The following is a 15,031-nucleotide window of genomic DNA, read 5'->3' as shown; positions in this document are numbered from 1 at the left end:
GTAAAGGGAAAAAATTAAAGAGAAAAGGCGCGGATCCAAAGATGTTTTGTTTTTGCAGGACAACGCCCCTGCACACAAATCTCATGTTGCCATTCAAAAACTTCGTGATTTAGAGTTTGAATTACTAGAACATCCCCCTTATTCACCAGATTTGGCTCAATCCGACTATCATCTCTTTCCTCAACTGAAAAAATGTTTGAAAGGTCGTAAATTACCCTACAATGAGGAGGTAATAAAAGCTGTGGTTTGGTTTGCAGAGTAAGAAGAAACATATTTTTTGAAAGGTCTAGAGACGTTGCAGTTTCGCTGTAATAAATGTATCCAATTAAGAGGAGAATATGTTAAGTAATAAAATATTTTGACATTGAAATTTTGTTTGGTTCTATAGAAGGCTAAGGATTTTCCAATATTGTCACCTACATGAGTTATTTAACTATAATTGCTTATCACTGAATCATGTTTTCAGTTTTTTGATTTTATTAAAATTCACGTTGATAAATGATCAATTTGAAGCTTTTGGATGATTTCGTCGAGCATTTTTATTGGAGTTAGGCCGTTTTATGCTTAATGAATGAATAATATCTCTTCCACTATTCAATGAATGAAAATTTCTGACCATGTAGGACTTTCTTTTGGATAATCTTTCATCCTCCAACATTGCGTGAAACATTCGGTGTTCAAATGCTCAATTTAAGTTTCTAGAAAATCATAAAAATCACGAAATATGACGGTTTCTTCCTCCCCCAAGTTCCGTATCGTGTGAACTCGGCGAAGTTTAGTGAGGATCATTTCCGGTTGTCATACCGGTTTAGTGCAAAGTTCACAGGCCGAGTTCAGGAGTTGGATCCAGGAGAACGTTTCCAACGGGTGGAAATGTCTGAAACAGGAATTTCCAAACGGCCGACCAAGCGAGATTTCAGAAATTCTGATCGCATAAGAGCAAGAATTTAAGGGTCGTCCTTAGTTCGGGAGTTCCGAAACCTCATGGTCGAGAAATGCTGCACTTAATAAAACATCGTCCTACAGCGGTGGAATATTTCGAAATAGTTTTTCAGTCTCCCTACCAACCCCGTCATTCCGTTCCGAGGAACTTTAGCCGAAGAGAATCTATCATTATTCTGAAATACTTTGGGAATCGATGCTTGACAAATATTCAGCTACTATACTCCTGAATGCTTTAATCTTGATAGAACTTACTATCAAGTAGGAGAATCTTGCCGATTATATAAAATACATGTGGAGTCCGGGAGAGTTGAACCCCTTTCCACTCTGAAGCTACTTAAGTTTTGTATCTGTAAATGGTAGCAACTCATTTTTTTGCGTGAAGATATCATGCCCAAATAGGTAACGATTTATACACTGCGCAAAAAAATTAACGCACATTCTGAAAATCTTAATTTTAATGAAAGTTAACTCTACATTGACTTTATAACTTATTTTTTATGTTCTCTCGGGAAGGTTTTGAACGAAACAAGACACATTGAATGGAAGAAAAATACAGGATTTCACCGAATCTTATGTGAAAGAAGAGAAATGAACAATTTTCAAAATACTGAAATGCTGATAAGTGATTTAATACTTGGTATTTCCACCCCTTGCGTTAATTACAGCTCGGCAACGACGATTCATACTCAAAATGAGTGATCTTAAAATGTTCTGATCTAATCCTTCCCAGATTTCTCCGAGTTGGATTCCTATGTCATTAAGAGTAGCTGGATGATTTTCTGAACTTCTCAGCCTTTTATTGAGGTTGTCCCAAACCTGCTCAATCGGATTGAGATCTGGACTTCTTGCTGGTCATTCCATTCGAGAGACTTCAACCTCTTCAAGGTACTCCTGAACGATGCGCGCACGATAAGGTCTGGCATTATCGTCCATAAAAATGAAATTTTCACCAATGTATGGGGCAAATGGCACTACATGCTCTTCAAGAATGTTCCTTATATACTTATCCACATTCATAGCTCCATTATCAACGACCACTAGGTCTGTGGAGAAGTCAAAGATATTCCACCCCATACCATAATCGATCCTCCTCCGAAACCAGTAGTATTCAGGAAATTGCACTGAGCATATCTTTCATGTGGACGTCTGTATACAAGGGAACGTCGATCACAATTGTTGAGGTAGAATCTAGACTCATCTGTGAAGAGAACTCTTTCCCAATCGGGCTCTTCCCAATGGATATGCTCTCTCGCAAAATCCAAACGCGCCCTTCGATGGGCTGGGGTAAGAGCTGGGCCCCTTGCTGCGACACGAGGCCTTAAATCATATTCTCTGAGGCGATTTCTTATTGTCTGAGTGCTAATTTGCACCTCCTGAGTTTGCTCAAGCTGAATTTGAAGGAGGCGAGCGGTTGCAAACCGTTGTCTCAACGAAGAAACTATCAAGTAACGTTCTTGAATGGCAGTTGTTACCCGTGGTCTACCCTGTCCTGGTCTTCGGACATTCATACCTGTCTCCCTGAATCGCTGCAACATTCTGGACACACTTGTATGGGAAACTCCAAACCTTTCTGCAATTCTTGTGTATGTAGACCCTTCTTCTCGCAAAACTACCCTTTGAGCACATTCCTCTTGGGTCAAATTGCGTGTTTCGCGTTGCATAGCGATTGAGTGTAGAAAATCAAAATAAAGAAAAACCATTGATCACTAGAATTGATCGAGAACAACTGATTTTAGAATGGAGCCAATACATTCAAAATCTGATAATATCATCTTTTTTTATTCCTGTTTTGAAGAAAACCGTTGAAAGTGGATAACATATGCATGTATAATTCTGATAAAAGTACTTATCATTGAGAACACCTTCAGTTGTAGAATAAATTTGAGATTTCCATAATGTGCGTTAATTTTTTTGCGCAGATTATCTATCGCAAGTATACTTTTTAGAGTTTTCACTCCCAATCTCTGGAACAAAATCAATTAAAAATGAAATCAGCGATTTGCTCCTGCGTAAATTCTTGCACTAATTTGTCAAGAGCAAATTAACTAAAAAAAATTGTTGCCTGACGATGAACTGAAAATAAATAACGTTGAAATTATAATTTTAAGTTTATTAAGGTAACGATAGATATATCTATCGTTAGGCAACAATTTTTTCTAGTTAATTTGCTCTTGACAAATTAGTGCAAGAATTTACGCAGGAGCAAATCGCTGATTTCATTTTTAATTGATTTTGTTTCAGAGATTGGGAGTGAAAACTCTAAAAAGTTTATTAAGATATTCTATTTTGGTTTCAGTTTTTTTTCGTTCTACTTTCTAGTATAATTCTTTGTAATTTTTTCAATGTACTACACATTCTAAAAATCAAGTGCACTCATAAGACTTATAAGATTTATGGTTTAATCTTTTTTTCTGTTGAAACGAAAGTCGCATTCTAGTAGTAATAGTCCCATTGAGTTATTTCCATAAATCGCGATCGTTATTATCCCCATATCTCAGAGGAACCTTACCTACCCATCTACCAACAAAAAAGGACCCCCCCGCATAGAATCGTTACGTTATTATTTCACTCGAGGGACACCTAACTCCTCCAGTATCCAAGGAAACGTACAAAGAGTCTCGACAAGGAGCTATAACTCCAAGTCCTCGAAAACGGATCTAATCAAAGCTGTATTTCGTTCTGCACATAAACAGCATGATCCGGTGTTGGGAGCATGTCCCGTACTTACATTTTTTATGAGCTTGAGAACGAATGCTAATGGCTTGTATAAGCTGAGGATTAATTCGATCCTGGAATTTTCATTCCCTTCTTTCCATTAGTCATTTTCTGGCCAAATTGAATTACTCGAATGGGAAAAAGCGGTATCATTCGAGAAAAAGATACTTAAATCCTGAAATGTTTCATGAGTTTGAAATTCAATTGTTAGAAGCACAAGGATTTAGTCGCAAGCAACAATCCATGTTGGATGAATGGATGTTATTTAGTTTATTTTCGGAATTATATCACAATAATGCAAAAAAAATTTTTCTTCAACTTTTTTCTAGTGTAGTTATTCGATTCATATCGATTTCAATTTTATTGTTAGAAGGTCGAGAATTAGAAAATGATTCAACGATTCATGGAAATCTAGAGCCAAAAATTGGATGATGTTAGGTGTTGAACTCAATTGCGAAATTTGTACCAGAATCTCTAAAACTCTACGAAGTCATTCCACAAATTGTGTTTAAAAAAAAAAGCTATCTACGAGGGTATCTAAAATTGCAGAAAAGCCGTAGTTGCAAAATGGCGTATGCGCCAGTTTTTAAATAATAACTAGTTATCGTATTATTTGCCATGCTGTAATTCAAAAATGGATCAGCACAGACTTATTTGAGTTATTACTGATCTAAGCTGGTAGGATTATTTCGCGTTCTGTAGCCTATTCATTTGAAAATATCAAGTAGGTAGTCATTCACATACGAGGATGTATTGATATCTAATTAGCCTAGACCAGTTCCATGCATAATAAAATATGTCGTTACTACAGCAACGAACAATACTCATTAGAAGTGTCAGTGTGGAGTTCGATGTGAAAAAGTAAATTCTGAATTAAAAGAAAGAATTGTGAAAATCGAAAAATTGGAGTATCGAGCAATCATCAAGTACTTGTATTTAATAGGTAAAGAGGTAAGCAGATTTACTTGCTTAATATCCTTGGTTATCAATGCCCTTCGTATGCGACCGTGAAAAATTGGACTGCAAGCTTCAAAAGAGGTAAATTTTCCATTGAAGATGATGACCGATCGGTAAGGCCAGTTTCTGTGTCAATCCCCGAAAATATCGATGCAGTTCATGGCATGATTTTATCGTCGAATTGAGCTAAAACGAATATCTGAAGCACTGAATATTTCATACGAAGGCATTCATCATATGGTACACGTCAATTTGGACATGAGAAAAATTGCTGCAAAATGGATCCCCAAATGTTTGAATGTTGACCAAAAGCGTGCAAGGGTAGAAGCATCGCGTTCGATCTGTGCTCGATTTGAAGATGATGTAGTCTTCTCAAACCGAATTATTACTATGGATGAGACTTGGGTACATTTTTACGATCCAGAAACAAAGCAACAATCGATGAAATGGCGACACTCTGGTTCTCCAAGACCTAAGAAGTTTCGTGTCCCTAAATCTGCTGGAAAAGTTCTTGCTGCAGTATTTTGGTATTGCCATGATGCATCATGATTGATTTTTTTGATAAGGGTAGAACAATAACCGGAGATTACTATTCGACATTACTGACCACTCTAGGAGAAAAAATTTAAGAGAAAAGACGCGGAAAGCTATCCAAAGGTGTTTTGTTTTTGCAGGATAACGCCCCTGCATACAATGGGGTATTTTCCTAAATTTCAAAATATATGTCATAAAAATCCTTATAACTCAAATATCTCAAAATATATTTTTTTCGAATTTCAACAAATTGCATTTTGTCTGTATTCGATTACGAAAATTCTGATTTCAGGAGTGCTCTTGTGAACATTCTACGTCATTTTCACAATCCGGCAACGCCCATTTGTGTCAGTAATGGTCATGAAAGTTTTCTGATCACCATAGATGTAATAAATATCAAGTTTGATGATCACATTTGACAAGAAAAAACACACAATGACACAAAATGTCATCGGTTTAAAGAAGGTAAAGACACAGATTACAGAAACAATTTTTTGTAATCTGTGGATATCTTCTTGATCGGTTCCAGTGTTGTCGAATTAACAAAAATTACTATACTTCAATAAAGGCATTCTACGTCACAATCTTTTACATAGTCGAAGTTTCGAAGGGTGTATTTCTGAAATGTCTGAATTTTGAAGCGAATCTTTTACGTGTTGGATAACTTTTAGAAAAGGCTTTCCATAAATAATCTCAAATTCGGTTTTGGAGTTATAGGAAACTTGCCCATTCTAATGTTGCCATGCAAAAAATTTGTGATTTAGGGTTTGGATTACTAGAACACCCCTCTTATTCACCAGATTTGGCTCCATACGACTATCATCTCTTTCCTCAACTGAAAAAAAGTTTAAAAGGTCGTAAATTTTCTTCCAACGAGGAGGTAATAAAAGCTGTCTAGGCTTGGTTTGCAGAGCAAGAAGATACATTTTTTTGAAAGGTCTAGAGACGTTGCAGGTTCGCTGTAATAAATATATCAAACTAGGCGGAGAATATGTTGAATAATAAAATATTTTGACATTGAAATTTTGTTTGGTTATATAGTTGGCTAAGAATTTTCAATATATCCTCGTATCTAACTGGACAGCAAAACAACATAAAAGAATTTACTCGGATTTATTCAAAATGGATATGCAAATGTTATTTTTTTTTAACACAATTCTTCAATATATATAATGAAGTTGAAACGAAGAGAAGTGAAATACAACTCTTTATCAATATGGTTGTCGAGACACCTGAAATGTTGTGACACTTTGTTTCAATTCAATAAAATCGTCCGCGTTGATCAATAAAACCGAGGATCAAACAGTTTTCTATGATATCTGCTATGAATTAGTGTTATTTGCATCTGTTATGAGTATTTTTCGTCTTCTAAAATAAATTATACCTATCCCAAATTATATTTTGAAATCCTCTTCGTTCTGTCTTTCATTTACCCCCAAATCCTTTTGAAAGTTCTGACTTCTCACATATACTTGTCCTTGTTGCAAAACCAACTCTTATGGCACTAACCACTGTAAGTGGAATTAATTGATGTCTACTCCTAATAGAACATAGAATACTCCGAATTTACTTTAATACTCTCGAACGAGGATTGAACATAATGGCACCTACTCTCAAACTCATACGTTAATCTACGTTAATGCCCTGACCCTCGTCTAAGCCTCTCGGTCATAATGTTGTAGTTGAACTGGACGTTAATATCTCACAGGGATGCAGTTGCTAAGGCATCCAGCATTTCGGTAATCCCTTACTGATTCCCGATATTCCGGACACGTTCCTGGATGCTTCTGGGAACTGCTAGTTAGTCAGTAATTCCACAAGGCCTGACGTTTCCTACCTGGTTCAATTCGAACTGCTTGTGATGATAATTCTGATCGTAAGCAAATTTCGAAGACAAGGAGAATACAGGTAATTATCATTCAGGATGTGAAATCGTAAATTCCTATCGACAAAACAGTTTCTTATATGGGAAGCACTTGCTATATCCATTTGCCAGAAAATTTTAGCACTGATTTATTGGTGCAGTGTAAAAGATTTTATTCGAATAGTCAAAATGTAATGGTGTGTTCAGGGAATTGGTGATACACTGCGCAAAAAAATTAATGCACATTTTGAAAATCTCAATTTTAATGAAAGTTAACTATACATTGACTTTATAACTTATTTTTTATGTTCTCTCGGGAAGGTTTCGAACGAAACAGGACACATTAAATGGAAGAAAAATTCAGGATTTCACAGAATCTTATGTGAGAGAAGAGAAATGAACAATTTTCAAAATATTGAAATGCTGATAAGTGATTTTATACTTGGTATTTCCACCCCTTGCGTTAATTACAGCTCGGCAACGACGGTTCATACTCAAAATGAGTGATCTTAAAATGTTCTGATCGAATTCTTCCCAGATTTCTCCGAGTTGGATTCCTAAGTCATTAAGAGTAGCTGGACGATTTTCTGAACTTCTCAGCCTTCTATTGAGGTTGTCCCAAACCTGCTCAATCGGATTGAGATCTGGACTTCTTGCTGGCCATTTCATTCGAGAGACTTCAACCTCTTCAAGGTACTCCTGAACGATGCGCGCACGATGGGGTCTGGCATTATCGTCCATAAAAATGAAATTTTCACCAATGTATGGGGCAGATGGTACTACATGCTCTTCAAGAATGTTCCCTATATACTTATCAGCATTCATAGCTCCATTATCAACGACCACTAGGTCTGTGCGAGCAGTCAAAGATATTCCACCCCATACCATAATCGATCTTCCCCCGAAACCAGTAGTATTCAGGAAATTGTACTGAGCATATCTTTCATATGGACGTCTGTATACAAGGGAACGTCGATCACAATGGTAGAGGCAGAATCTAGACTCATCTGTGAAGAGAACTATTTCCCAATCGGCCTCTTCCCAATGGATATGCTCTCTCGCAAAATCCAAATGCGCCCTTCGATGGGCTGGGGTAAGAGCTGGGCCTCTTGCCGCGACACGAGGCCTTAAATCATATTCTCTGAGGCGATTTCTTATTGTCTGAGTGCTAATTTGCACCTCATGAGTTTGCTCAAGCTGAATTTGAAGGAGGCGAGCGGTTGCAAACCGTAGTCTCAACGAAGAAACTCTCAAGTAACGTTCTTGAATTGCAGTTGTTACCCGTGGTCTACCCTGTCCTGGTCTTCGGACATTCATACCTGTCTCCCTGAATCGCTGCAACATTCTAGACACACTTGTATGGGAGACCTTTCTGCAATTCTTGTGTATGTCCACTTTTCTTCTCGCAGAACTACCGCTTGGGCACATTCCTCTTGGGTCAAATTGCGTGTTTCACGTTGCATAGCGATCGAGTGTAGAAAATCAAACGAAAGAAAAACTATTGATCACTAGAATTGATCGAGAACAACTGATTTTAGAATGGAGCCAATAAATTCAAAATCTGATAATATCATCTTTTTTTATTCCTGCTGGGAAAAAACATCTGTATTGAAGAAAACCGTTGAAAGTGGATAATATATGCATGCATAATTCTGATAAAAATAATTATCATTGAGAACACCTTCAGTTGTAGAATAAATTTGAGATTTCCATAATGTGCGTTAATTTTTTTGCGCAGTGTATATGTCGAATTTCGAACGATTTGCGAAAAAATGGTATGTTTACCTGGTAGGACAAGCTTAACATTCCTGGACAAATGGGATGAAATGTAGTCTTTTCCTACTAGGTAAACATACTATTTCGTCAAACGCATTTCAGTCTTCTCAAAACAAGTTCAAAATTCAATAAAAATAACTACAGTAGCGATAATATGACGAAAAATAGACTTTCTTCAAGAATTCCTTGAGAATTTGTTGGAATATCCAAAGTCGACATCCAACTTGAAGTATTTTTCATTCTTCATAGGTATATAGTTCAAATTCCAACATAAAAGTTAAAAAGTAGCGCACGATATCGCACTTCAAGGAAGAATTCATTGCTAAGTAAGTAACGACTACAGTTCATCCTTGGGTGTAACAAATTGAAAAATACTTGATTTTAAAAGAACATATGTAATCCTAGCAGCTTATAGAGGTGTCCTCAACAAAACTCATAGAATAGAAGCGTGAATAATGGGTCAACTCAACAACTAAAGAACTCATTCATCCATCTTCAACTCCCTGCGCATTGTAATTCCACTTTCCCAGATTCTGAAACTGAGAAAATAAACAAACCTTCAGAATCCCATACGTATGTCAGTAAGACGATCATCTTCAGTAGAGTCAGCATAGTTGTGTGTGTGTAATTAGTTCATAGAACTCTAAAAATCGACGTAACAAAACACAAACACATCATCCTCTCGACAATATCCCGAAAAAAGTAGCAACATTGAGGCCGCACAGTTTCACATATCCATTGTTATGAACCTATTGTTCTTAAATTCAGCCATCAAATCCACAAAATTGAAGATTAACTACATATAATTAATTGAAAGTGATAATACACAATCTACAAGTATTCATCATTAGTGAACTTATTGTCGTGAAAAACATAGGCACAATAATCCCTGCGACACATGTCGGAGTGTCTGCAGGATGTATTTTTAAAGTAGCGAGCGCGTGGGCTGAATCGTGCGATGAACGGTATATCCAGAAGGGTGCCAACTTCACGTTCCACTCTGTTCGCAAGCCATCTCACAACTGAAGGCAACGTGCCCGTAGACCATAAAGTAGGCATGCGAATCCGATGTTTGCCCAGCAGGATCATTTCCTGATTTCCTGCTTCTCTCTTCTTTCGGGTTCCCCTGATACTTCGCAAATATTTTTGTGCCGAAAATATAGTGTTGGATTGGCATTCAGGAATTCATATTGATTTTTCGAATCAAGAGGGATTTGAACAACTTGGTGGAGGTTCGTTCCCTGAGGTTTATCCTTTATTTGTGCATCTCTTTTATTCGACCTTAAGGATACAGTAGATATTTTATTGAATCGTTTGCCCTTCTCGATGTGAAATCTTTTAATCCTCAAAGTATCAGCTTATAAATAGTTGTAGTCATGAGTAGCAACTTGGATACATTTACTGATTTTGCTAGATCAGCAGCTTTATTTCATATATTAGGATAGTGAGCACTTTTGACGTATATCCGTACTTCAATAAGGCAGCAGAATCTACTGCTAGATACGAGGATATATTGAAAAATTCTTAGCCCACTATAAAACCAAACAAAATTTCAATGTCAAAATATTTCATTACTCAACATATTCTCCTATTAATTGGATATATTTATTACAGCGAGCCTGCAACGTCTCTAGATCTTTCAAAAAAATTGTTTCTTCTTGCTCTACAAACCAGACCTCCACAGTTTTCATTAACTCCTCGTTGAAAGAAAATTTACGACCTTTAAACATTTTTTTCAGTTGAGGAAAGAGATGATAGTCGAATGGAGCCAAATCTGGTGGATAAGTGGGGTGTTCTAGTAGTTCGAAACCTAAATCGCAAATTTTTTGCATGGCAACATGAGTTTTGTGTGCAGGAGCGTGGTCCTGCAAAAACAAAACACATTTGGATAGCTTTCCGCGTATTTTCCCTTTAATTTTTTCCCGTAGAGTGGTCAGTTATGTCGAATAGTAATCTCCGATTATTGTTCTACTCTTATCCAAAAAAATCTATCATGATTACTCCATTGCAATCCCAAAAAACAAGATCTTTTCCAGCAGATTTTTGGACACGAAACTTTTCCAGCAGATTTTTGGACACTAAATTTTTCAGCTCTTGGAGAACCAGAGTGTCGCCATTCCATCGATTGTTGCTTTGTTTCTGGATCGTAGAAATGTACCCAAGTCTCATCCATAGTAACAATTCGGTTCAAGAAGTTTACATCGTTTTCAAATCGAGCACAGATCGAACGCGATGCTTCTACCCTTGCACGCTTTTCGTCAACATTAAAACATTTGGGTATCCATTTTGCAGCAATTCTTCTCATGTCCAAATTGGCGTGAACTATATGATGAACGCGTTCGTATGACATATTCAGGGCTTCAGATATCCGTTTAAGCCCAATTCGACCCTCTGATAAGTATTAAGTATATCTTCCTAAATCTGCTTACCTCTTAACCAGTGACGGCTCGTGCCCATAAGGTGTGGGTCGGCCAGACCCAGGATATACAGGGGAATATCCTGAAATAAAATTAATATCTATTTTTTCAACCAATAACTGAAAATGAAAACGCGGAATCCCACCATAATCTCTGTTTTTCTAAAATTAAATATTGATATATTTTTTGTCGATTAAGTTTCTGAAGATAAGTTGGATAGGGTTGCGGCTAAGGGATGGAAAAAAATATTCAATTTTATTTCCCAAAAATAAACGCAATCAGAAATGAGATGTTTTTCAGCATCTTGATGTTAAGTTATTGGTTGAGAAACTACTCATTGATAGAAGAAGAAGGTAATTGAAAAGCAATTGGTGGGTTTCAGTGTCTTCATTTTGAGTGGTTGATTAATATTGAAGAAATATTAATTTTATTCCAGACTTATGCCCCATCCTGTAGATATAGTCTGATTTATTTTTATACAACAGTGTATAAAAGTTTCGTTTTCAATGCGATATAAAGGCTTGTTTTTGGAGAAAGAATGTACTATACTTCTTTGTTTTTGCCCAGCTTTTGAATAATAGTTTTATTCTTCTTCGGTGTCTCTCTGTAAATACCGATAACAAATTTATTACAACACAAAACGTCAATACGAATCAAAATTTTAAGTTCACTGAAACACATCTACAATTTTGATTTTAAGTGAAAATGTACTAATTTTTCCTTTCTTTATTTCACCATTCTTCCTTCTACTGTCACATGATCTTGTGACAGGATGCAAAGTTTGTTTCGATTTGCTACTACTCCAATTATTCAACAATTAAAGAAATTTAGAATCCACTCAGATTGTCAAAATTTACGAAATGAATCGAAGAAAACTGATAAACACGTGCACCCCTTTCTCTTATTCTACGACACTGACCTAATTCAATTCATAATATGGGAACAGCGATGCGGATGCGATTCTTATATCCCCACTCCGAGGCTCGGCCGGCCGGCCTACGCGTATTCAAGAAGCTTCGAAATCACCGTGCCCTTATAAATTCACTAGGAATTACGAATTTTTATGGTCAAAAAATCACTAAACTACTCTTATACGGTCGGAATACCCTTTTTCAAAAATTAACTATTCATTTAATAATAAAAAAATCTAACTATAATTAGGGATATATTATATTTTCATTGACTAAAACTACTTTTAAAAGGTGCGAATACGCTCTTTTCTAAAATAGACATAATATTTAATGATTAACTATTCATTTGATAATATAATATCTTAGAATAGACAATGAGGAAATCTAGAAATATGACAACTAAACGACCAAACCATAGCAAGGTAGGCCCAACTCGTGCTGGCCGACCGTGTATGTATCTAGCAGCGACGTAATACGATGTTCAACTTGGTGATAACTGCGTGCGACGTAGGTGCTGTATAGTACAATAACTTGAAGCGTTTCGCTAGGCTACTGCCGGCTGGCCGACCTAGCGTGTAGCGTGTTTATCGTAAGGAAAGAGAACTTCGAAATAAACTAACTCAGGGCGACAGGGGCGTCACGTTGATCGAAATAAGTTGTCGTACGTATTACTAGTGAATTAATCGAGAATTTAATATCGAAATTAATCATTTGGAATAAGTTTTGAAGAATAAAATAATTAGAATTATTTTCCATTTCTCGATTATTTTTGGGTCGGCCCGGCCGACCCTGCATACCCGGACGAGCCGTCATTGCTCTTAACCCTTTTAAATGCAGGTACTTGATGATGGCTCGATACTCCAATTTTTCGATTTTCACAATTTCGGAGGACATCTTCTTCCTTTTAATTTATTGCATAACTCTGGTTTACTTTTTTGACCTCAAACTTCACACTTACACTTTTACTGAGTTATTGTTCGTTGCATGGAACTGGTCTAGGCTAACTAGATATCAGTACATCCTCGTATACTTATGAATATATCATAGTTATAACATGTTCCATAATAATATGATTTGTAAAATGTATAATACCTAATGATAATAATATAAATCGCCTTTTCGAGTCATATATAGGGTGAATTTTTGACTGATACAAATATTTCGACTTCAACAGTACATAGATTCTCGAGGTCAAAAGAAACACTTTTTTCTTATACTATTCTTTCCGATTCGGCCCTAATAAAAATATATAGCCATTTTAAGTTTTCATAATGAGCTGTGCCAACCTTAGAAAAAAGATTTTACCTTCAGAATTACTCGCTATATCCACGACACTACGCATCATTTTAAATTTTCATAACGAGCTGTTTCACCCCTGGAAAAACAAAACTACCTTCAGAATAACCAGCTCAATCTGTGACACTACACATCTGTGGATCTTAAACAAAGTTGTATTGAGCCAAATAAGTACCCAATTTTTGAAATTCAACAGATACTTTTTATTTTTGAACATGGTTAGGAAAATAGTGTTTGTTTCAATCTCAAGAATCTACTCCTAAAATATTCAACCGTGTGAAATACTCACCCTGTATATTTTTATTTGGATCAGTTAGCCAATAGATTCAACTCAAAGATAGATCAATAAGTCACAATTTGTCTCTCACCGTTTTCAGAAAATTGATGCTGCACTTTTATCAATACGCCATTATGATTTATCAAAAATTTCAAAAAAATCAATGTATTTTTGGAAAGACTTTTGTTCATGATCTTTATTGATTTAGATTATCTGTAAAATGGGTTAGGTAGATTAAGATGTTTCATAATTGAAGAAGAACAAGATGAGCAATTCATTGAAGTTTTACTGTGAAAACTATGTTACATTACCTGATGGTAATGGGAAAATATGGAATCGATCACAAAATGATTTTATTCCGCAGACGTTACGGGAATAAAATTTACCGTATCTGGACTCCACTTTCGGAACGTAAATAACTACTTATTCCCTATTAGCGTTTAGAAAGAATTAATTTTTTCGCCCAGTATCATTTTCCACTTGTTATGAAAACGACAATTCCATCCAACTCGAAACAACGGGTCGAATTGATATACTTACACGAAATCGACCATTAATGACTTTCATTAACGCACGATTTCCTATAAATGCACGGGCAACTCAACATAGAAAAATCCCCCAGTTATCCACGTAAGGTCACGGATTCCACAATGGAATTGATTTGTGTTAAATGTTATATTTGGTTGAGAAATGTTTTTTCGATAAAAAAAAACATTAAGTTGTGAATAATAATGATGTACTAATGGGATTTCAATTAACCACACGATCGCTTCCGCTCGCACGTTGAATCAAATCGATCATAAACCGCTTTAATTAGTGCGCCAAATGTTAACTGAATATTTTCAATTATTTTCCCTTTGAAATATTCAGATATCGAAAAACATAAAAACCATTCGTCAGGACAATCTGAAATAAATTGATGAAATATGGAACAACAGTAATTTCCTTTCTAGAGATATAAAAAAAATGTCTCATGTCAAACATTAACTATTCGAGTTGAACACGCAATATTTATTGCTACCAAAAATACTTTCCACTTCACGGTATACACCGAATTAATGAATTTCATTCCAAACTATTTATATGCATTTCTTGACTTGATACTTCTCTCTTTACGTAAGTTTCTTACTTCCTTATTCCTGATGGATTATGGATGGAAATAAATCAGTGAGCTTTCCTTGGTAGTATTTTGAATTCTAAAGCCAGAAACGCGCCCTAATGGATGTATGTACCTAAGTATAACTTTTAGGTTCAATATTGCCCTCTGAGGGGCAATTTGTACAAAAATCAATAGATTATACAGGAACTAGGATGGAAGGAAGGTAGTGATTACTCAACA

At 36.0% G+C, this 15,031-nt stretch overlaps 1 protein-coding gene across 1 annotated transcript in view; it reads right to left on the bottom strand.

The window, feature by feature from the left end:
* LOC123306226 (roundabout homolog 2-like) overlaps nucleotides 1–9,790 on the bottom strand; it is a 256,341-nt gene extending 246,551 nt beyond the window's left edge. The window contains exon 1 of the mRNA XM_044898813.1: nucleotides 9,349–9,790. Within this exon, the coding sequence (XP_044754748.1) occupies nucleotides 9,349–9,403 (55 nt within the window). The 5' untranslated portion in view covers nucleotides 9,404–9,790. The remainder of the gene's footprint in view (nucleotides 1–9,348) is intronic.
* Nucleotides 9,791–15,031: the final 5,241 nt, after the last annotated feature.

The sequence above is a fragment of the Coccinella septempunctata genome, chromosome 1, assembly GCF_907165205.1.
Source record: "Coccinella septempunctata chromosome 1, icCocSept1.1, whole genome shotgun sequence".
NCBI lineage: Eukaryota > Metazoa > Arthropoda > Insecta > Coleoptera > Coccinellidae > Coccinella > Coccinella septempunctata.
This window is presented reverse-complemented; position numbering and strand designations above follow the sequence as displayed.